This window comes from Jaculus jaculus, chromosome 2 (assembly GCF_020740685.1).
Source record: "Jaculus jaculus isolate mJacJac1 chromosome 2, mJacJac1.mat.Y.cur, whole genome shotgun sequence".
In the NCBI taxonomy this organism is placed as follows: Eukaryota; Metazoa; Chordata; class Mammalia; order Rodentia; family Dipodidae; genus Jaculus; species Jaculus jaculus.
In genome coordinates, this window is record NC_059103.1 from 155,136,083 (window position 1) to 155,160,628 (window position 24,546).

At 35.4% G+C, this 24,546-nt stretch overlaps 1 protein-coding gene across 8 annotated transcripts in view; it reads left to right on the forward strand.

Annotated features, from left to right (window-relative positions):
• The window catches only part of Ralyl (RALY RNA binding protein like), a 710,563-nt gene that overhangs the window by 326,198 nt on the left and 359,819 nt on the right, over positions 1-24,546 (forward strand). For 7 of the 8 annotated variants that reach the window (XM_045142517.1, XM_045142509.1, XM_045142511.1 and 4 more), the window contains one exon: positions 4,394-4,672. In XM_045142517.1, coding sequence (XP_044998452.1) covers positions 4,417-4,672 — 256 coding nt within the window. In that variant the 5' untranslated portion in view covers positions 4,394-4,416. Of the gene's footprint in view, positions 1-4,393; positions 4,673-24,546 lie in introns of those variants that run through there. The other variant, XM_045142516.1, reaches the window with a different exon arrangement.

A 24,546-nucleotide genomic window follows, 5' to 3' on the forward strand; every position in this document is an offset into this window, starting at 1 on the left:
CTGCTCATGCCATCCTTTTCCCTGCCATCATAAAGCTTCCTCTCAAGCCTATAAACCTTTTTATTTCCCACAAGCTCCTCTTGGTCGAGTGATTTCTTTATTACCAGACAAATTATGTATTTTGCAAAAACTAATATTGCAGATGTTTTTGTATATATTTTGTCTAGTAATTTTTGTAAGATATGTTGAAAACTTTCACTAGATCAGGAAATATAAATTATGGTTTTTGGAAATTGTGGGTTATTTCTGAAGAATAAACCCAGATATTAGTGGCATTCTTCTATTTTATGTTATCTAAGAAGTCATGCTTAAATATACTCATTTATTTCAGTTCTGTTATGTCATTTTATAATTATTAATATCAGCAATTTTAAATTACATGTTTAATAATAAAATTAATAACGGTATCTTATATTAAAATATTTTGAAACAATTGTCTTAGTGTGTTAATAATCTGTGATTTTGAATTCTTACATCTAATCTTTAAATCCAATTTTATATACATTAAAATTTCTCTGATATTCTCAGCTAAGTATGGTCTCCCATCTCTTGTTATTTTGGAAGTATGCCTCTATATTGTAGTTTAGGATAGCTTTTTTCATATGCATGTCCGTGAGTGACAGTGTGTGTGTGTGTGTGTGTGTGTGTGTGCGTGCGCGCGCGCGCATGTGGTCATATCAGGGACTCTTACTGCTACTAACATACATCTGATTTTATTTCAGTGACTCAGGGATTGAACCCTGGGTGGACACAATTTAATAGCCAGAACCACTCCCTGCTGAGCCATCTCTCTAGCCCTTTGTAAAAGCCTTTACAATAGAATTTATTCATCCTCACTCTTTATGTATCCTTTATTTATTTTCTGGGTTTGAATTGCAGGCTAGCTATTTTAAATACCTGGATATTTCTTATTCTCATTTACTCTTTATTCAATGTAGGTGCTAATGACAAAAAACGTCCAAATTAGAAAATCATGATCTACCAAATCTAGGGCAGGGGTAGATTTACTGTTTAAGTTTGACAACCTTTGCAATATTTCTTTTTTCTGAAAAACATATTTTACTGCACCTTTTAATTCATAATTAATTTATGCTGGGATTCAAGTAAGTATATGCCTCAAATACTAATGAAAATGTTGTATCTGTTCTATTATTTCTTATTTTTTCAGAGAATTCAATGTTTCCATGTATTTTCAGACTTAACAACTGAATACTTTTAAAAAATGTATATGAGAACTACTTTAACTTTTTGTTCATTGTTTTTCATAAATATAACTAATGCTGCCATAACTGTAAGTTTTGAAGAAACAAATCGTGCTCATTCGGTGTATAAGTTAAACATAAATAAAATTATTTCTGCTTTGTTATATGTGTAAAAGACTCATTACTCAGAACTTAATTGAACAGTATGGGTAGGACACTTCAGAAGAATATGGCCTTATTTTAAATTAAGTAAAAATTTAAATATTCAATTCCTCATTTACACTAGCCTCTTTGCAAATACTCCACAGCCATACACGTCTGGATAATGCAGGGGTGAGGTGTTCTCACCATCATAGAAAGCTGAGTGGGGCAAGGGGAGTGAATATTATATTTTTGTTTCATAATATTTTTCAAAGATAGATCCTTTAGCACCTCACATACTCACAAATTTAAAGCAAAGAAATGGTTGTCACTGAAACATTCTTATGTCCTTGTTATTGGGTTTTCCCTGTGACTGTTTTACCCAGTTCTCTGTCTCAGGACAGGCCTTTCTTCATCAATGCCTAATGGTTCCATGATATTTCTCTTTTTTGCAGGTTGTCTGTAATTAAATTATGTTATATCTCATGTGAATTACTTGTATTTATTCTTCTTAGAAAATATTGAGGTTCTTGAATCTGTGACGCTATCATTTTTATCAAATTTATAAGGTTATTGGCCATCAAGTTTTTCAATCAGTTCCTTCAGAACTGGATGAAGCATATATCTATATCATCTGTATCTATATCATCTCTATCTATCTATATCTATATCTATATCTATCTACATAGATATAGATATATATTCATTCTAAACAGCTTCATATTATCCTCTTTGCTGTCTCTGTACATTACTATATTACTATATATTTGATGTTTTCTCTCTAAACTACATCTTGGTAATTCCCTATATCTACTATTTTAAATTTACATATATGTTCTGCAATAATATCACCTGTAATATTAGTCCACCATATCCATGTCAGCTTTTAAATGCTATAATTTGCATCTTTTAAAGTTCAATTTGATTTTATACCTTTTGTTTCTTTCTTGATCATGGGTCATATTTTCGAAATTCCTAAGATTTGCTAGGAGTTTTTGATTCGGTGCTAAAAATTTATCTCATGTGACCAATTTTTTTAGCTCTAAATTTTTTAGAAATATACTATCCTCTGTTAACCCCTTAGGTTGTACCCACCTGCTCACCTTGATTTTCATTTTACAGAGAGGATCCCAGGGTACCTTTTAAAGGCCATTTGTCACCCTGGCTGAGGTCTATCCAGTTCTTCTATGTCTAATCTTAATTCTAAAAGGCAGTGTGAACACTCCATTGCTTTTGTGTCTTTTGTGGTTCTTTGAACCAAAGCTTAGAGATCTCCAACAGATCTGCAAGCATACAACTAGACTCTTACCTGTGCCCATAATGTTGTAGCAATTGGCATAGATCCATGGACTCCATCTTCAAGCATTTGTCTTGAAGAATGCAATAGGTTATACAAAGATTTATCACAAGACAAAAAACTTCCTCTGCATAGTTCTACCTTGAATGATTTATAAAGAAACAAATCATTTAAGCTAAGCTCAAGTTAATAGATACATGACATTACTATAATCTGTCTTTCTAACAATGGCTTGTTTTAATTTTTATTTAAATGACGTAATACCCTGTTTATCATAAGAACATAGGTAGAACAATGCTAACAGGCTATGAGGTAAAACGTAGTATTTTCAGATGCAATAATGAACAATTTGATCCTAAATGTTTTGTTACTAGGTTTCTCTTGATTTCAGGAGTAGCTCATTTAAAGTGTCCTTAGTGAATCCTCAAGCTTATCCAATTTACATGACTTGGATACTTTTGCTACATTAATAATTAATTTAAAAGTATCAGTTAAAATGATTCTAAAGCATCAACTGCAGTTATTTTATAGCTGTAATATTTTAAGAGTCTTCATACAAATATGTACTTGTCACTGGCAATGTATATCAAATAGTTTTCAATAACAATGTCTACAGTGTCACCAGCTGGGATTTCACCATCATGATTGCTTGAAGTAGAAGACAGCAAGTACAATATAAATGCTTAGTCAATATTACTGAATAAATTTTAAGCTTTTAAACTAAATCTCAATGGCTAGAATATTTAGAAATAAAGATTTATTTGTGTTAATTTGGGCACAATTAAGAATTCTCCTAAGCTCAGAAAAGCTTTTATTTTCACTGTTTATTTTATTTTTTATTTTAACTTAAACAGTCATCAGGAAACATTAGAGCTTTTTATTAAGGAAATAAGAAAATAAAATGACAATAGTAACCAAGTATAGTAATTTTCTAATTATTGTCTTAAATGATGTAACATATGCTACTGGTTCAAGTAAGCTGCGTGTATATGCAGAATTAATTCTAGTTAAATCATATATATATATATATATATATATATATATATATATATATATATATGTAATATGATTATATATATAATTATATATATAATTAATTCTAGTTAAATCTCTTTCATTTTTAAAATTATTCTTTATTTCCTCTAAATTTTCTAATTAAACTTCTGATTTTAACTCCTTTTCCCCTTCCCTCCTCCACAGCCTTGAATGGAATCTTTTGTTGAATTCTGATAATAAAGTTGTGATGCTGAATAGACATTATATGGTTCTATTACATGGAGAAGCAAATCACATGTGCTCCAAAATTAATAGAGTCACATTGCTATACTCTACCTACCATCAAAATTTAAAATGTTGGATTTTTTTCAGTTTCTTTTCTTCTTTCTCTCTGTCTCTCTTTTGTTCATAGCATATGTTGGCTTATTTTACAAGTTTTCTTTTTCAATCATGTGTCTACCTAAAATTAAACCAATTCTAAAATATTCAGTCATCATGTAGAATTGAATATAAAATAAAGGACAAATTCATTTTAAAGTATAGGTAATGAGAATTGTTCAAATGGATTTAGCCATGAATTACATACTACTAAATTATCTCTCAAGACAATTAGGGATTTGAGGTTTCCTGAATTCAATATTAAAAGCTTATTCAGAGAAAGTGATATTCAATGAATCTAGTCATTTACTTTCTGATTATTTTTCTTTCTTTCTTTGTTTCTTTTTTTTTTTTTTTTTTTTTTGGCTGTTTCTTTAAGGATTAAAACAAAGTGAGCCAAACATGACTGGCAAAACACAGACCAGCAACGTGACCAACAAGAATGACCCCAAGTCCATCAACTCCAGGGTTTTCATTGGCAACTTAAATACAGCCATTGTCAAGAAAGTCGACATTGAAGCAATATTTTCAAAGTACGGAAAAATAGTTGGATGCTCTGTTCACAAAGGTTATGCGTTTGTCCAGTACATGAGTGAACGGCATGCAAGAGCTGCAGTGGCTGGAGAAAATGCCAGGATCATCGCAGGCCAGCCTCTTGGTGAGCCATGCTATCATTGTGTTCATTTTGTCCTAAAGCCTGCACAGATGTAAATAAGGTTTCATTACTGAGTCAACACCATCATTCTATCTGTTGCTTCTTTGCCTAATTATATTGTTTGAATATTTGCAAGTTATATTGTGCTAGTTTTCATATATAACTTTATGCATTTTCTCAACAGGTTTATACATTTGCTCAAGTCTTCTTGGTAATAAATTCAACATCTACTCATTCCAACAGAACCACACAAGAAATATGAAAAAGAACCTGAAATTATTTGATTTGAAATTTATATATATACATATATCTCCAGGAAACATATGCTAAGGCAAATGACCGTGTTTGTTATACTATTGGTTGGCTTGGAGAGACTAATTAATTTTCTTTACTTCTGGTTTTTATTTTGGTGGAGAAAGAGTACAAAATAAGAAAAGGAACTACATTTTCTAGACCTGGAAAGAAGTTTAAGTGTCTTTTCTCCTGTGCATAGGAAACGTGTACATTTTTCCTGTGGGTCAGGCACAATGATCAATTTGTACCTGACACTAACATAATTATATGGCATTTTTCCAAAGAAAAGATTGTCATGTGTAGTAAAATGGAAGTAAAAAGTGCATCTTGTATAATTAATGAAGAGATTAAAAAATGGAGGCCTGGAGAGATAGCTTAGAGGTTAAGGTATTTGCCTGCAAAGCCTAAGGACTCAGGTTCAACTCTCCAGGTCCCACATATGCCAGACACAAAGTAATGGACACATACAAGGTTGCTCATGTGCACAAAGAGAGCACACACATCTTAAGTTTGTTTGCAGTGGCTGGAAGCCCTAGCATGCCAATCTTCTCTTTCTCTCTCTCTCTCACAAAACCAACGGCAGTCTATTGGGCTTGCCTCAAAAAGAAAGAAAAAAATAGAAATTAAGTTATTATTAGATGTTTTTCCACATGACTAAAAATAAAAATAATATATCAATGTCTCATTAGTTTATATCTTTTTCTTTTTATTCATATTTCAAACTGATTATACAATTTTTTTAGAGAATCCAATATATCTTCAAAACTAACCTTTACATAACTCCAACTATTTTCCCTTTGACCTTCTCTCTCATGGTGATTGAAATCCCCATTTGTTTAGGGTTTCAAATGAAAACCTAGGTGTGAACTCTGATTCTTTTCTTCTGTGTACATTCCTAACACAATCCATCATCAGGTTTTCTTGCCAGTCTATCCTGAACTCAGTCACCTCCTCGATCTGTGCTTTGGGTCTGCTGGGACAGGCTCTACTCCATGCCAGAGGAAAATGGAAAGAATCACCCAGCTGGACAGTTTCCAAGTTTTACTTTATGTTAGTAAATGAAAAAAACGACATGAATTATGTTATGCTTTTATGCTTCCAAGACCTTGTCAAACAGAATGAGATTTGCACTCTATAGCCTTGAGCCCCATGAATCCGCATGGCCACACACTCAGCGCCCTCCTATGTTCTCTTTCTACTGAACAGCTTTGGTATGGTTAGCTGCCTCTGCATGGCCTGTGCACAGCAGGATGGTTTCTGTCCCTGAACACTGGGCCTGTCAGTTAAATATGTGTTTTCTATTTTATTGTGAATTCTGGTCAAAATTTCCCTCCACATAAATGCTTGTCATGACCAACCTAGAATAGAGATATCTCTTTCCTTGCCTTCACTATATATTCTGTATCTCTGCTTAATGTTTTCATACCCTTCATTACTATCTAGAGGAGATATTTTGTTACTTTTCTCATGCCCATAAGCATAAAGTCACAGGAGCACATGAAAGAAACAAGCTGAAAGAAGAGACAAATCAACTGGGAGAAATTGCATCAATGCAGAAAAATATATACATATATTTGGATTTATAGGTGTGGTAGCATACTCCCACAATCCAAGCCTGCAATTAAGTTAAGGCAAGAAAATGGAGACTTAGAAATCAAGCCTTGCGTGTAACATAGTGATACTTTCCAGCAGGAATTACTGTTTTCCAGTTCTTTTTAAAAAAATAATTTTTCTTATTATTCCCATTCTGAATTGTTACCTTGGCTTTGGATGTTCTTATCATTTGTTATACTTTCAGAGTCACATCGTAGCTAATGTCAAAGAAAATACACTTATTGTCTATACTGATTTCTACTAAATACTCATGTCCTTGTAGAAATGCTTTTAGTCATTTCTGATTTTCAAAAAGTCAATTCTAAACATAAGACAAATTAAAATTTTATGTTAAATAGACTAATCTTGATTACAAGGGGTCCTGTTCCCCATCACTGCCCAGCTAATCACTATATTTCACAGGAGATGATAGTGTGGAAAGAGAAATAAATTTCCACACAAAACTTTAGTACCTTATTCAGAAAGCCAAGGGATACTTTATTTTGGGAAATAGTGAAGTGGGATCTCTAATAAGATTCTAGGTACTGTTGGCAATAATTTATGTGGCTCTTTTCATAGTATGTTCTAAAGATTATCTCCTGAGCATATGTCTTAATCACACCTTGTGCCCAAATCCAAGACAAAGAATTGGTTCATTTACTAGAAATCTAATTTATCAAATTCTTCTGCCTAAGTAAATGATTGTCATATAAAGTTATATAAGTGCCTTATAATTTAATTAATATTTTTTTTTCAGGTCAAGTGTCTCAAATGATCATGTTTGCTTAAAATAAATCACTAGGAATTCCTGCAAAGACATGACAGCCTGTCAATCCTTGTAGGAAACAATCTACTCAGTCCTTACCAGCATGACCTCAGTTTTTCCAAGCTATATACATCCACCTTCAGCCTTGAAGTGCTATGCATCTACTTTGCAGAGCTGAGCAATGTTTCATATAAAGCAAATCATCCTCTAATTTCTTTTTCATCCCATTTCATTTCATTGTTTTTTTTTTTTTTTTTTGAGGTAGGGTGTCTCTCTAGCTCAACCTAACCTGGAATTCACTATGTAATCTCAATGTGGCCGTGAACTCATGGCAATCCTCCTACCTCTTCCTCCTGAGTGCTGGGGTTAAAGGTGTGTGCCACCATACCTTGCCTCTAATTCCTTGACTATTGTTGACTCTCAAACCATTTGTGAAAACATATATGCCCCTAATGGACAGGAAGTTAATCATTAATATAAGTTAAAGATTAAAACCATATGAAATGTATACTATCTCAGCATTTTCCTTTTCCTATGAAAAATTAATATTTATTAAGCTTGGCTCAAAGGACTAAATATATGATTACTTCATATAATCTTAAATAGTGAATATTCTTGCTCCATCTCCTGTAGAATATTTTCATTATTTCCATGTGTTTAATTTTTTCATAAAATTTAGGGAATAAACATCAGAAGTACTAAGAAAAATTCACTATTTTAATGCAAGTTCTTAAAGGTTTAAGAAAGTGATAGATACATCCTTAATATAACAGTAACATAAATGCATGATGAAACTTTATAGTTATTAAATCAAATGTCAAATATTATTTGGTGTTGTTTTGATGCTGCAAGTACAAGTGCCCCTGAGAGGTCCAAGCTGGGCAGTAAGAGGATGATAAGCCTTGCAGTGAAGGTCATGAATAAAGAGGAATTACTGAATACATTATATTCAAATTATAGGGTTAAAAGGTAAAATATGGAACAGGAAGCATTGCTTATAAGATATAAAAACTAGTTTGATAGCAAATAATAAAGAAGGAGAAGATTCAGAACTAGTCTACCATTTTGGGGCTGGGGCTGGTTCCCTGGTGGGCAGCCTAAATCACCTTTCTATAGGACTACAGAGAAGGGATTTGGGGGGAAAAAATTGGGGCCTAAAAACATGAGTCCATGGCTGAAGAGATTGTTCAGTGGTTAAAGGCTTGCAATGCCTATCAGCCCAGATTCAATTCTCTAGTACTCATAACAAGATAGATCCACAAAGCGGTGCAAATATCAGATGTGTGTTTGCAGTGGCAAGTGGCCTTGGTATACCCATTCATATTGTTTCTCTCCTTCTGCCCCCCTCTCTCTTTCCTCTTACATAAATACATAAAAATAAAATTAAAATCCAGGATTCAGTACATTGCTTTCAAGGATAACATACTTGGATACATGGAGATATGCTGGCCCAGAAATTTCTTAAATATTATAAATGCAGGACCTAAAGTAAGTGGATTTGGAAAATAGTATAGATTTTGAGACTTTTACTCAAATGGTATTAAAGCTATAGGAATGGATGGATTCACCATGTAAAGTAGAGAGAGTGAGAAGAGATCATTGGATATATTTGAGTTTGCAGAGAAGTCATTGGATTCCTAAAAATGAACATTTCTTATAATTCCTCATCATAAATCAGAATCCAAATGATTTTCTTGATTTGCAAGTATGCAATTTCTGAGACCTCTCCTTGCTTTTGCATCTTGCTTCCAGCCTGAGGTTTATACTAAAGTCCATTGTGCCTCCCATTTTTCTCACCCACCATCACCACATTGCCCTATACCAACATGTTTCTCTAACAGGTCACACGACCCTGCACCCCACACTAGGCAACCTGTAACATGGAGGTGCTGCCTCCATAGATAGACGTAGCTGTTGGCCTGGTCAGAGTTGCTTCTCTGTTAATACCTCTGTGTATGCTAGTCACTTGTGTCCATAATTCCAGGCAGTTAAAGAACAGGATGCCAGTCACATAACAAAAAGAAAGCAGATTTCAGTGATATGACCCATCAACTCTAAGCAGTGTCATAGTGCTAGGGTTGGCTTAGTTTGTTGGTTTGTTTTGTTTTGTTTTCATCAGGTGTGACCCTTGGAGCTGTAGAGGGGGTGAGAACTTAGGATGTTAGTTCTGATGGAAAAAAGCAGGACTGAGCTTCTGCTGCTCCTCTGGTTCTTGCTTTTTCCTCCTGCTCACTTCTGACAAAGTTTTTAACAGAGCTGCCTTGCTTGTCCTTGTGATTGACAACTGGTCCTGGGTACTTTTGCTCAGTTGGGATTAGGAATAACAAAAAGGCAATGCTCTTTTTTTTTTTTTAACTTATTAGCTCATTTTCATATTACTAGCTGATTCAAGAGAAGAAGGAGAAGGAAAAATTTGGGAACCAGGACAATGAAAGATTAAAGAAAATGTTGCAGTCAGGCTCAGATTGCTGGCAGAAATCACCCAACCAAGAGCCACTAGTGGGGGCACAGGAGGCTTATTTTTGCTTACAGACTCAAGGGGAAGCTCCATCATGGCAGGGCAAAACGATGGCATGAGCAGTAGGTGGACATCACCCATTGGCCAACATTAGGTGGATAATAGCCACAGGAGGGTATACCAAACACTGGAAAGGGGAAACTGGCTATAATTCCTATAAGCCTGACGCCAACAATACACTGCCTGCAGGAGTCATCAATTCCCAAATCTCCATCAGCGGGGAACCTAGCATGCAGAACACCTAGGTTTATGGGGCACACCTGAATCAAACCACTACAGAGAGGGAAAGGAATATATACATATACACATATATATTGAATATATATACATACATATATACATATGTAGGATATATATATATATATATATATATCATATATCTATGGAAAATGCCAGAATGAGTAATATCTAAATATATGTATGCCAGCTACTTTTTTTTCAAATGATGCAATTCAAAAGAGTTACTTTGCTCAGTACAAAGCTATCAAGCGCAGAGGCAAGCTATACCATACAAACTATGTATACTGCTTGTGATGAGGATCAGATACCTGACAGACAAAGAAGACTTGCTGGTAGAAGTATGCAGCTGGAAATCTTCACTTCCATGCATCTAGATAGAGCAAGAAGCAGAGAGAGAGAGAGAGAGAGAGAGAGAGAGAGAGAGAGAGAGAGAGAGAGAGAGAGAGAGAAAGAGAGAGAGAGACAGAGAGGAGTACCGGAATCAGATGTCATCTTTTCCCACCTTTTGTTTTATCTGGTCCTCCTTGCCCCTGAGATGGTGCAACCCTTTTCTGGATAGATCTTCCCTCCTCAGGCAAACCTCTCTAGAAGCACCTCAAAGAAATGACCAAAGGTGTACCATCTAGGCGATATTAAATCCAATGAAGCTGACAATAGCATTGAGCATCACACAAGGTTTTATTACCATTGAAACAGGATCTGAAGCTAGCTTTCTTAGGATTCTAGGAAGACAACCTACATGCAGAAAAGGGCAGACTTCCCCAACCCAAAGTCACCTGTTTCACAGAATCACAGGAGTTAGTTTTGCCACATATTGTCATTCCTTGGTTTTGATACAGACTCCATCTGACATGCTGATAAATTCACATGTACTAGCTGGTTTCTGCTCACCTCCACCAGACAGTGTGAAAGTGCTCTCTTCTGTCACTGAAATATCATATGTCAGTTGTGGTTAGGCACATTGTGAGTATGAACATTGCAGGAAAACATGAAGGAAGAAGCAGGAGCCACAAAAAAATTGTCATTGGTGGAAACAATTTTCCAAAGTGCTTTGGTGAGACAATCAGAACTCTGCCTGCTGTAAACCAGTCAGGTTTCTAAAATTGTGTGCTAAAGATATTTTTCTCATGAAGTTACCCTGCCTCAGGTATTTCATTACAATAACAGAAAGTTGACTAGTACTCATAACCTTCCTAAAATTTCAATATTTAGATAACAGCTATCTTAGTTCTGAAGTTTGTAAGTCGCCACTGCTAGATGACTAATGATGTTCAGACTTCCAAAGTGTTTTGTATCCTATTGTTTTATGTTTGCTCTACTATATAAAAGCCATGTTCTTGATAGGTTAAGCACACTGCCTTTAATATGAAGATTTTTTTTTTTCAGAATGAATACTGTCTGATCACTGAATCTCAGTCTCACTGAGTACCAGACAAAAATGCATCTTGCCAAGTATCAATGTCTGTCTTAAAAAAAAAAAAAATGGAAGCTGGACATGGTGGCACATGCCTTTAATCCCAGAACTCAGGAGGCCAAAGCCAAGCTAGGAGAACCACCATCACTTCCAGCCTAACCTGAAAATACACTAACAACCTTCCTTTAAAAAAAAAGAACAGAAAAAAAAAAATGGCATGAGGGCAGTGTTCCAAAGATCAAGTGCAAGTCATTCATTGTAGTCCCAGGAAGAATGGTTTATTCTGTGTATTTCAGCAAAAATAACTTTTCCCATGAAATTGGCATCAAAATTTGTGTTTGGGTATTTAAATAACAATATATTATACATTCTTTCCAAAATCATATGAAATGAGACATTATTTGCTTCCTAAACCTTAATTAAAACTGTGGTACAAGAAGTAAATCAGTTTTATTAGAAATTGGAGTTCAAACTTCTAGAATTTTAATTTGGATTATGAAAGTAGGTCATAGTTCCATGTCTTTATTAGCTGCTATCTCTGGGATTATTAATTCTTACTATGTTTACCCCAGTTTCTAAATCTTGTTCCAGAAGATATGAAGAAATACTTGAGTGAGTGAAATTGTTCATGAACTACATTAACAAGGATGATTTATTTAATGCAGAGTTCTCAGTAAGTTATATCCTCAGTAAGTTACATAACATGTGAAGGAATATTTCAATTAGAGTAGCATTTTTCATAATGTTACTCATACATTTATTATAGAAACCAAAATTTTTAATTTTTTCAAATAATAATAGTATGTTTCCAAGTCTATTTATGGTTGAAGTTTCCTTTTTTCTAAGTACATTATTTCTTCTGATGCACAGGGGATATTTTCCAAGACTTCTAATAGATGCCTGAAACCACAGATATTACTAGGCCCTCCCTACATATACATAGGTTTGATAAAGTTACATAGATAAATTACATGATGAAACTAGCAATAATGTCCAATAAGATAAAGCAAATATAAACATATGTAATAATGAGAGATATGTTTAAAGTACAAAATTTTATTTCTAAACCTTTTCATATAGTATTTTTGGATTTACCTGACTGGAGATAACTAAAACTACACCAAGCAAAATCCCTAATAACAGATGACTTCAGTATTGATAGTCAACATATGCCCTATCCCTGATTGGGAGGTAGGAATTACTTCAGGTATGGTGTCTTCCACAATTTCCTACTATTTTTATATCTTTTCTCTTGATTTTTCATGCTCAGTGTACTCATGCAACCTTTGAGTTGCACATAGCCCAATACCTACCTGTCTCCCCAGACTGTAAAATATGTATCCAGAGTATCTTTGTTCCATCATTGATTTCTCTTCTTGTCCACAGGCATATTGGATGTCTCAGGAAATTTACTGATCAATGTCATTTATCATATGTGTAGGAAACATAATTTCAAAAAATTAAAGTGAACAGAGAATTAGTCTTTTTGTATTGCTATCTCCTTAGCACCTATCATAGAATATCAAGGGTTTTATATGGCAAAATAAAGTTGGGCATAATTTAGTTTAGTTGCTTCTGCATTTCTAATTCTTTTTTTTTAATTTAATTTATTAGTTTTCTTTTCAGCAAATACAGGCAGTTTGGTACCATTGTTTAGGCTCATCCATGATCTACCCCCTCCCATTGGACCCTCCTTTTGATGTAAATAGGTCCTGCATTGTGGAGTTAGCCCACAGTTATTGGTACGATAAATGTCTCTGCATATCATGACCCAACATGTGACTCTGCCATTCTTTCCGCCCCCTCTTCTGCAAAATTTCCCTGAGCCATGTTGGGTTCATTTTTGGTCTGCTTCAGTGTTGAGGTGTTGGGGGCCTCTGAGGCTCTGGCTCTCTGATTTGGTAGGAGTTGATTTTTCTCTGTGTTGGTCTCCTTCCCCTTTATGCTGGTATCTGGTTCACAGGAAAACATCACCCTTGCTTATTTCACCAATTGTCCTTAGTTTCATTCGGGCCCATTTTGAGGTATGTTGGGGCAGCTGTCTTCTTAGGATCTGCATCTATCTGAAAAAGAGAAGCAGATTCTCCAACGGAGAGTAAGTTAGCACTCGGAAAATTGAGATAACAAGTACTTTTTTGATAGAGAGTTTGATAGGTGTAGGCCCTCTTGTACCCCATGATTGATGGTAGCTTGATATTGGAGAGTGGGCTTATGTTTGGATATGGTTCTGACTTGTTTCCCAGCTCCAGCTATGGGTCTCATACCACTGAGGAGATCAGTTAGCCAAATCAAGAGCAGTTGGTTCCCACCATGGCTGTGTGCCACTATTGCACTTCTGTGGGCATCACATCAGGTTATTTGTTGCTAATTAGGTTAGACAATGAGTTGCTTAGACAGATATTGGTCATTTCCCCCAGTCGCCCATGTAGCGCCTTCTGGCACTAGAGACTCTGACTGTCTGGGGACTGACTCTCTCCTGGCTTTCAGCCATGCCATTCCATTTTACGTGTCAGCTGCTTATGGAGTCTTCAGCAATAGGGTCTTACCACTAGCCTTTGGTGGGTCATCAAGTACTCTGACAGAAGTCTGATGCATTTCTAATTCTTTAGCACTTCTCAACCTTAGTCAAAAGAGAATATTTCCTTTTATCTCCATTTTCATGTCACTGAGATAGAACTGGCAGTCGTTCACCTTTCTGTGATTGTAATGTATACATATTACTAAGGATTCCTAAAAAGAAAGAAAGAAAGAAACAAACAAAGAAACAAAGAAAGAAACAAAGAAACAAAGGTAGCTAGAAAATTATCAATCATGAGAAGTTGTTATAAAATGTACAGTTTCCATAACATAAAAATCTTATATTTTGTATTGGGTTATTTAACTAAGTTTAATAAAGTTAAATGTGAATTTTGGTTCTACATTGTTAAATTGGAAAGATTTATTATATTTTCATCTAATCATTAGAATGTATTTTTCCTCATACACCTTATTCTGAGCTTTAATAATCTTTAAAATGCTTCATACTGACTTCTTAGGACTGAGGTCACATCATCTCATTGACACTAAAATATCAGTTAGAGGTTAGAGACTAATTTACATAGATGCCAACTTTATGTATCTACTGATTACATTGGTTGATTACACATAGGCTATAAATAAGCATTTGTAATAACCCTTTTCAGATTATTTTCGCTGGGATAATGCTTGCAAAAACAATATTCTATGAGCCTTAGAAATCAGCTATTAATACAATCACTAAAATACAACTGCAGGAAAAATTCTTGTTTTTCTGTCTTTCTGCAGTATAATAAAATACCTGAGAAGAGCTCTAAGAAGAAACAAATACTTACTTTGGCTTTCAGTTTCAGAAGTGCCATTCCATGGCCATATGGTCCTATGGTCTGGGCTTCTAAGAGGTGAGACATTGTGACAAAGAGGGTCTGGCACAGGAAGTGCTTATTTCTTAATAGCTGGGGAGCAGAGACAAAGCACCTGAAAAGACTTAGCTTTCCTTTCACATACAGAGAAATGAACTTGAAGTTTTCAAAAAGAAGCAGTTTCTTTACTGAAAAAATGGACATGGTGTTGCTTAAACCATAGAGAATAATGTGCTACGATGAAACTGTGGAAACTTATTTCTTGCCATAATAAAGATGCATGTATGGAGCCAACCTCTGACAGTATCCCAGTGCTCTAGGAAATCATATATGTAATTTGGCTGCACCATTGTATTCATTAGTGAATAATATGCATAGGCAGACATAAAGATGGGGTGAGTAATTACTGGAAATGAGGTTGGTACAGCTCACACAAATCATACGTGTGATGGCAGCTACTGACAGTATGGGTGAGTCACTGAGATTTCAAATTTCATTTAAAAGGATAAGGAGGAATGGGAAGGTAAGTCCTGGTAGATTAACATTTGGACCCAGAGCCTTAATTGAGGTAAGGGAAAGTTCTCTAAAAGAAGGATCCAGCTTATTTGAAAGGAGAGCAGGGAATAAAATTGTTGGCAATCTGCCAAAGGTTATGAGAGTATGCTACTAAGTCCAAGGATTAAAAAGCACTCGAGAAATTGTGTCATGGTAATCAAGATTGACTTTAAAAGAATAGATTCATTTGTTTGCATATCATTCCACTTACTGCTATGTTCTTCATTGCATAAAGTGTCATTTAATGTGTATAAGTGTTGATGTATTCATCACATGTTCATTCATTTATCAATTATTACTTTTGAATTCAGCCAAGACATCAGCATAGGTGAAGTTATATAGGAATTAAAATTATGCAGATTTAGCTTATTTGTTGTAATCAATGTGTTGCTTTATTTTTATGCAGTGTTAGGTACCCAACTTAGGGCCTTGAGCACAGCAACTGCCCTTCCGACCACTGAGCTGCATCTCCAGCCCTTACAAGACAGGGCCTTACTCATCAACTAGCTCAGGCATGAGTCATTGTGAATGATGGTGACTACTTACTTATGTGTTCATTTATCATTTCAATGTACTCCTTAACCTTAGGTAACATTGACTGTACTATGTGATTTCCAGATATCTCTATATACTACCACACATACAGGATTTTAGAGCATTGTGCCTCAATGTCAGTCCTGCTGAGATTTTGGTTGTTTTACCTGGAGGCCTTTACTATGTGTAGTAGAACATCTACAAGCACCTTTATCTTTCAACTGTAGGATATTGATAGCATCTCTTCTATGGTGATTTGAATGCATGATCTCACCTTTTAATTAAAATTGAGTTTCAGTTTCAGCCTCTACCAGGCAGACTCCTGCTACAAGGGTGCATGTCACTGGGGCAGACCAGAATTCCAGCCTGAAGTTGTATACACAGAGCTCTGAGTTCCTGCTTGCTGCTTGTTTTTGGTTTTGCTGGCTGCTTTTTTTCTTTTTTTTTTTTTCCCTCTCATTTGTGTTTATGAATGAGAGTCAGATTTTTCTGTCACTGATGGAACTTCCCCTAGTTCTGTAAGCTAGAAGTAAATACATTCCACCCATAAACTCTGTATGGAAGTTCTTCCCAGAAATGTGGATCTGACCACAAGCCCCCACTCACAAATAATAATGATAAAACAATCTAGATATTGCCAAACATCAATATGATATTTAATTTTGATTGTTAACTAGATGTGGTTCACAATTCTCATGTAAACAGACATTTGAGTATGTCTATAACAGAAATTTTATAGAAAGGTCTAAATAAGAAGGGGAAACCCACCCTCAGTGTGTATAGCACCATCCTACAGACTGGGAATCTGGATTGAAGACAATAAAGAAAGTGACTTGAACATTAGTTTTCCTTTCTGTCAGCTTCCTGTCAATAGACATAATGTGACTAACACCATGTCTGACATCCCTTCCAAAATAGACTGTAATATCAATTTATGAGCCAAAATAACCCCTTCTGTCCTTACATTGCTTTTGTCAGAAATGTTATCACAGCAATGAACAAAGCAACTAATGCAATCTCCAAGAGGAAAAAAATAATTCCACCAGTTACAAATTACTAGTTATTTTAGACTGATCATATATTATACAAAAATAAACCGCATTTATTTTCAGAACTATTACATTAGTTTTAGTAAAAAAAAAACTACATTAAAATAAAGTTTGTTTTGAATAATTTTGAATAAGAATAGCTCCTTTATAGTTTTTCAACAGTAAAACAGTACAAGTCTGTCAGACAAATTTCAATGTACTTACGAACATAGCCTACCACTTATTACCAGTTTCTTTTAGTCTGTAAAAACACATAAAATGACATGTCTATAAAATTGTCCTGCTTATTGTTTGCTGAGTAAAAAAACTAAGTGGTGGAAAAAATTTTTGTTTTATTCATATATTTGATACACTGGCTTTTATAGGTGTGATTTCTTGCCCAATTAAAATTACACCTTTTATACATGATCAAGCACCACTAAGATTATGAGAAAAAAAGTATGAACAGAAAACTACAGAGTTTAGAGATTGCTCAAACACTTGGTTGATCTCAAATATATATTATGTAAAAATTCTCTAAAACCTTACTGAAACAAAGAAACTAAAGATGTGACACTTTTAGTTGATGTCTTAACAAAAATATTAGTTCTGCTCTTTCATCCACTTTCTTCCATTGGAGGAAATATTACTCTCCTGCATATGCCCTCAGCTACAAATTAAATACAGTGTCTGAACATCTAGAAGAGACAGATTGACAGAGGGCCTAGGGTGAAACAAACAGCTCAGATAATCACTTTCGACAATGTATTCTATTGCAGAACCCCTTAAGAACCACACAGACCTTGTGGGGATTTCTAAGTCATATAAATTGTTCAGAAAATATCTAAAATGTGCTTCTGGTAATAAAGAATATTAGCAATGCATAGTTATATAACTCTATCACCTGTTGTGCCAAAGATAAGAAAACAAGAGTCTTAGCTTTTGCCTCCACATCTGAAGAGCATATTGCCTTCATATTTCTTCAATATAACTAGATGTATTTAGCAAAGCTCTTGCTTCCCAAAGTAAATGAAGAGTTCAACATTTACCAACTCTGAACATTAATAACAAAAAGCAGGGGGAGGGAGGGTATTACCATGGGATATTTTTTATAATCATGGAAAATGTTAATAAAAATTGTGAAAAGAAAATAACAAAAAGCATATGAAAATATTTGAATACATATACTTTTTGAAGTTGTTTGAGTCTTTTAAACTATTGAACATTTTAGATGTTTCTCTCTAAAGAAATGTCCAATGCAGCCTTACTTTTTATACATGCACTTTTCCTACATATTTTATTGTATAGGTATTCTAAGATATTATCAATTTCAGAATGCCATATAGTAAAGAGAGTTATATTTGTATTCAAAAACCTATGCACAGGGTGAATGGTCTTGAATAGCAGGCAAGGAAGAAGTATAGGTCACCCTGTTTTCTCTATAGCTTCACACATGTTGCAATTCCATATTTACTTATAATGATTTCATATTCTTATATGTAGTTATTTTATGAACCCTCACAACTATGTTTAAGATGTATTTTAGCTGCAGTAGCACATTTTCTTATTTCTAATGTCCTTCATGGAAAGTGAATTGCAGATTTCATTCATCCCATTTGAAAAATGAGGAAACCCAAAGGCATAATAAATATAAAAGAGGAGATGTTTTTATGAACAGAAAGTTTTCAGAACTTCCCTGATTTTTTTCAAAATTATGGAAATTTATCCTTAACTTTTACTTATAAGGTCTGTTATTTATTTTAAAAATATTGATCATCATTCCTTATGCTCATCAGTTCAAATGTGTTAAAAAGTCAATACTCCATGGACTGTAAAGAAAGAGGCACATTTCGAGATTTTAGTAATTAAACAGAGCTACTTAAAATGCTGTAAACAAACACTAATTAGCAATCCTCTATGACAGAGTGAATTATAAAACTAATGGTCTGTCAGCCTGGGAAATGCATGGCCTCACATATGATAGAAAACCTAGGGGATTTGCTTTAGGACCTTAACATTGCTTATTTGACTCAACCACTGAACCTGAATTAGGGAAAGTAATGCAAATTTGATAGGCTAACCGTCCCTGAAAACTCCTAAGCAACATTTACAAGGATTGTATTAATTGTACTTTTTGTTATGGTTAATCTCTGGAAAAAAGATGGACATACCAACAGGTAAAAAGTGAAACCTCAAGCTGTCCTTACATCCTAGGGACAAAGTATCCAAAAGTAAGTTGTGAGTCAATTTCATAGTGGTCTTGTGCTCTGTACACTATCTTCACTACCATGTGGGAAGCAGTGTTAGGTGCTCATCAACATGAAGGAAGCTCTACAGAGCAAGGGAACACCATTTTCCACAATTAAGAAATAAAGTGGAGGGCTGGAGAGATGGCATAGTGGTTAAGGCACATGCCTATAAAACCTAAGGACCCAGGTTCAATTCTCCAGGTCCCACGTAAGCCAGATGCATATGGTGGCACATGCATCTGGAGTTCATTTGCAGTGGCTAGAGGACCTGGTGTGCCCATTCTCTCCCCCCCCTCTGTCTTTAGTAAATAAACAAATAAAAATCTTTATAAAAAAAAGAAATAAAGTGGAACATGGAATAAAATATTGGTGATGATCACTCCTGGATAATTATAATTCTGAAGAAAAATATCTATGCAAATGAACATGGTAAATACAAGCCAATGTGTAGCATGTGCTTAATAAACATATAGGCAGATCAAGAGTCATATGAAACTAAGGAATGAAATTGTGATTATCCTTAAAGAATGATTATTAGAGCCATTACTTAATAAAGTATACATAACTGAAATAACATATAAAAGAATGTGCAAAATTTAAAATAAAGTATTATGTAATGTGCAATTCCAGTGCTATAATAATTATAAAAACATTCACAATAAAGCCAGGCATGGTGGCACACGCCTTTAATCCAGCACTCGGGAGGCAGAGGTAGGAAGATTGTCATGAGTTCAAGGCCACCCTGAGACTACATAGTGAATTCCAGGTCAGCCTGGGCTACAGTGAGACCCTATCTTGAAAACAACATCAACAACAACAAAAAAGCCATAATGTCCTAGTGTCAAGTCATTTGAAAAACGTAGACATTAATTTAGATGTGCATTCATTTATAGTAAGTAACAAAACTTTACTAATTCTTTAGAAAATTCATAAACGTGGCAATCCTTAATTTTTGTTTTGCTGGGACACAGAAATTAAAATTGTAGCTACCAGCATTTGTGAAAGGTGGAAGACTAAAACACACACTTTGAACTTAGACCTCTGTGTTAAAATTTCAGCACCCATGTACCAGTCTGCTACCCTGGGAAAAGTCCTCCAAGTCAGAAGGTTGTATCCTTGCCTATAAAATGCAGGTACTCATATTAGAGACTCAGAGTCATGGTGAGAATTAACTGCACAAATGTGTGGATGGGATTAAAAGATTTCATGAAAAATATCCAGGGCTATAACACCTCTAAAGATGATTATAGGGATTCTCTATTTTATTTCTCTATGTATCTCCAAAACTTATCAAATTCAGTTAGAGGAGATATCTCAGTTGTTAAAGGTACTTGCTTGCAAAGACTGATGGCCCAAGTGCTATTCCACAGTACACACATAAAGCCAGATGTACAAAGTGGCACATTTGTCTGAAGTTTATTTGCAGTTTCAACAGGCCATGGAGTGTGGCATATGCACATGCACACACAAATAAATAAATAATAAAATTATTAAAAGTTTGCTAAGAAATGAATTAAAAAATCTTGGGTATTAGGAATAGACTTTTAGCTTCCCAGAAACTTTGTGTTTTGTTTTGTTTTGTTTTGTATAGAAATGAATCTCATTTGAGTTCTGATTTTTTGATTAGTGATCAGGTCATGGAACTCAATGATCTTTACATTCCCAAAGAATTCTTCTGTCATAGCTGGGTGTGGTGGCAGACGCCTTTAATCCCAGCACTTGGGAGGCAGAGGTAGGAGGACTGCCATGAGTTCAAGGCCATCCTGAGACTACATGGTGAATTCCAGGTCAGCCTGAGCTAGAGCAAGACCCTACCTCAAAAAAAAAAAAAAAAAGAATTCTTCTGTCATACTGAAGGTAGACTACTTCATGACCACAAACATACATTTGTGTTTCCTTCTGAGAGACATTTATGTGTATTGTTTTGCCATTTATATTTAGGTTTTGTTGTTGTTTTTCTAGATAGAGTCTCACTCTAGCCCAAGGTGACCTGCGATTCACTGATTGAATTTGAATTTTATGTGGTATATTATTATTTCTTAATTTTTTGAGTTGTTTTTTATTGAATCATAGGAATGAGGAAAACATTTATTCTTTAGCTGAGGCAGAGGGAGGGGGTTCCAATTATAATCTTTTTTGGATTTTTTTTATTAGCTATGTACAGTGTGTGTACAGTCATGTTGGTACCATTGTTAGCCTCCTCCCTGTCCTTTCCCCTCTCCTAGCTGGGGAATATGGGTCATGCATTGTAGGGTTAGCCATCAGGTATGGGGAAGAGGCCATGTCTCTGTGCCTAATGACCCAACTTATGGCTCTAACAATCTTTCTAGCCCCTCTTCCACAAATTTCCATGACATGTTGTGTTCATTTTAGGTCTACTTCAGTAAGGAGGCCTTGGGAGCCTCTTTGTGTCTGGATCAGCACCAGATACATGGGATAAACTTGATAAGTAGGAAGTGGCCTTCTTTGTCTTTTTTGATTACTTTTGGTTTGAAGTCTATTTTAACTGATATTAGTATAGCTACATCTTCTTTTTCTTATTTCTGTTTGCTTGGAGTATAATTTTCTACCCTTTCACCCTGAGGAGGTGTCTGGCTTTCGTGGTAAATTGGGTTTCTTAAAGACAACAGATTGAGGGGTCTAATTTTCTGATCTACCCTATTAGCTTATGTCTCCTGATGGGTGAAATAAGACCATTGATACTTAGGGTAATAGCTGAGGTTTGATTTAATCTCTGCCATACCATGGTGATTTTTGTGGTTTTGGTATTTTCTTGGACTTTGTAGTTTTTTGTGCCTACTCCGAGTTTGGTGGCCTGCTTCTTATAGGCACTTGAGGTTGATTATTTGATTCGCCTGTTTGGAAAATTCCCTGAAGTACTTTCTGCAGATTTGGCTTTGTGTTCATATAGTTGTAAATCTGAGTTTTATCATAGAAAGTTTTTCTTTTACCACATCTTATGAGGGATAATTTTGCTGGGTGGAGTAGTTTGGGTTGGAAATCATAGGTTTTTAGATTTTGCAGTGTTCCATTCCAGGCCCTCTGGCTTTCAGGGTTTCCATTGAGAAGTCCTAAGTAATCCTGATGGGGTTTCATTTATTTGTAATGTGTTCTCTCTCCCTAGCTATTTTAGGACTTTACTTTTGGTATCGATGTTTAGAGTCTTAATGATAATATGTCTTGGAGGATTTTGCCTTTGGTCAAGTATGTTTATAGTTCTGTTAGTTTTATTTTTTTTTTGTATCTTGATTTTTTATTATTAATTATAGAAACGCTTAGTATGGATACATCATGTGTTGGTATCATAGCTTCCCTCATGCTGGCTCCTTTTGAAGGGAATCCACCTCATCCATGACCCAACATGTGGCTCTGACATTCTTTCTGCCCCCTCTTCCACAAAATTTCCCTGAACCATGTTGGGTTCATTTTTGGCCTGTTTCAGTGATGAGGTGCTGGGGCCTCTGAGGCTCTGGCTCTCTGATTTGGTAGGAGTTGAATTTTCTCTGCATTGGTCTCCTTTCCCCTTGTGCTGGTATCTGGTTCATCAGGAAAACAGCACCCTTGCTTGTTTAGCCAATTATTCTTAGTTTCAGCCAGGGCCCTTTTGAGGTATGTTGGGGCAGCTCTCTCCTTAGGATCTGCATCTATCTGAAAAAGAGAAGCAGACTCTCCAATGGAGAGTAAGTTAGCACCAGGACAAATGAGATAACTCTTACATTTTTATAGAGAATTTAATAGGTGTAGGCCTTCTTGTAGCCCATGATTGATGGTAGCAGGATATGGGAGAGTGGGCTTATGTTTAGATATGGTTCTGACTTGTTTCCCAGCTCCAACTATGGGTCTCATACCACTGAGGAGATCAGTTAGCCGAATCAAGAGCAGTTGGTTCCCCACCATGTCTGTGTGACACTATTGCACTTTGTGGGCATCACAACAGGTTATTTGCTGCAAAGTAGGTTAGACCATGAGTTGCTTGAACAGATCTTGGTCATTTTCCCCCAGTTGCCCATGTAGCACCTTCTGGCACTAGGTGCTGACTGTCTGGGGACTGACTCTCTTCTAGCTTCCAGCCATGCCATTCCATTTTACATGTCAACTGCATATGGTGTCTTCAGCAGTAGGGTCTCATCACTAACCTTGGTGGGTCATCAAGTACTCTGACAGAAATCTGTCTGTCTTTTAGGAAACCTTGTAGGTCTCTCTGATCAAAAGCTCATGGTAGATGATAGCCCCATGCTGGTACTGGGAGTTACAGGTCAGTGTCCACTAAAAAAAAAATGAGGAAAAAGAAACTAATATACTAGAGTTAGAGAGAAGAGAGAGTGAGACATAGGGAGAGGGAGAGGGAGGGAGGGAAGATGTAGAAGATTAAGGTTATCCCTCATCCTACCCTCTCCATTGTCTTGTGCATCAGGTGTTCCCTGTACAGGCCTGGTGAAGGTTCAACCATTTGGTCTGCCTTTTAGGAAGCAGCATTTTTTTTTTTCATTTAAAATTTTTTTTTTCAATTTATTTATTTGAGAGTGGCAGACACAGAGAGAAAGACAGATAGAGGGAGAGAGAAAGAATGGGCGTGCCAGGGCTTCCAGCCTCTGCAAACGAACTCCAGACGTAGACACCCCCTTGTGCATCTGGCTAACGTGGGACCTGGGGAACCGAGCCTTGAACCGGGGTCCTTAGGCTTCACAGACAAGCGCTTAACTGCTAAGCCATCTCTCCAGCCCTAGGAAGCAGAATTTTATGGGTTAGGGTTAGATATATCGATGGATGCATGCACAGATAAATGTGACACATACAAATACATGATATTCATCTTTATGTATATCTCTATTTTCATCTAATTAAATGTTTGCTGCAAGTATTGTTACAAAAAGTACTGACGCTACTCTAAATGTTAACATATCATTTTGAAATTAAACACTAGTATAGTTTAATATACTTTTTGAATTACTAAACACATTTATTGATAATAATAGTTTACTAGATATTTTGTATAGTGTGTTTCTATAACTGGTCTCTTTTAAATGATGAGTTTTCTTTCTTAAGATATTTTCTTGCTTTTTATTAATTTATTAATTAGTTTTGTACTCAGTGAATACAGTCAAGTTGGTTCCATTGTTAGCCTCTTCCCTGTCCTCCCTCCTCCTCCTTTTTGCTTTAAGTGGGATAATCATTCCAAAATCACATTTCAGAGGAGGAATAGTGATTGTTATCTTTGCTAAACATGAGAGGCTGTTAACATTTTGTTAGTATAGTTGACCATATGATTTTTAAATATAAATAGTAAATAAATTAAAGTCATCTTGGGC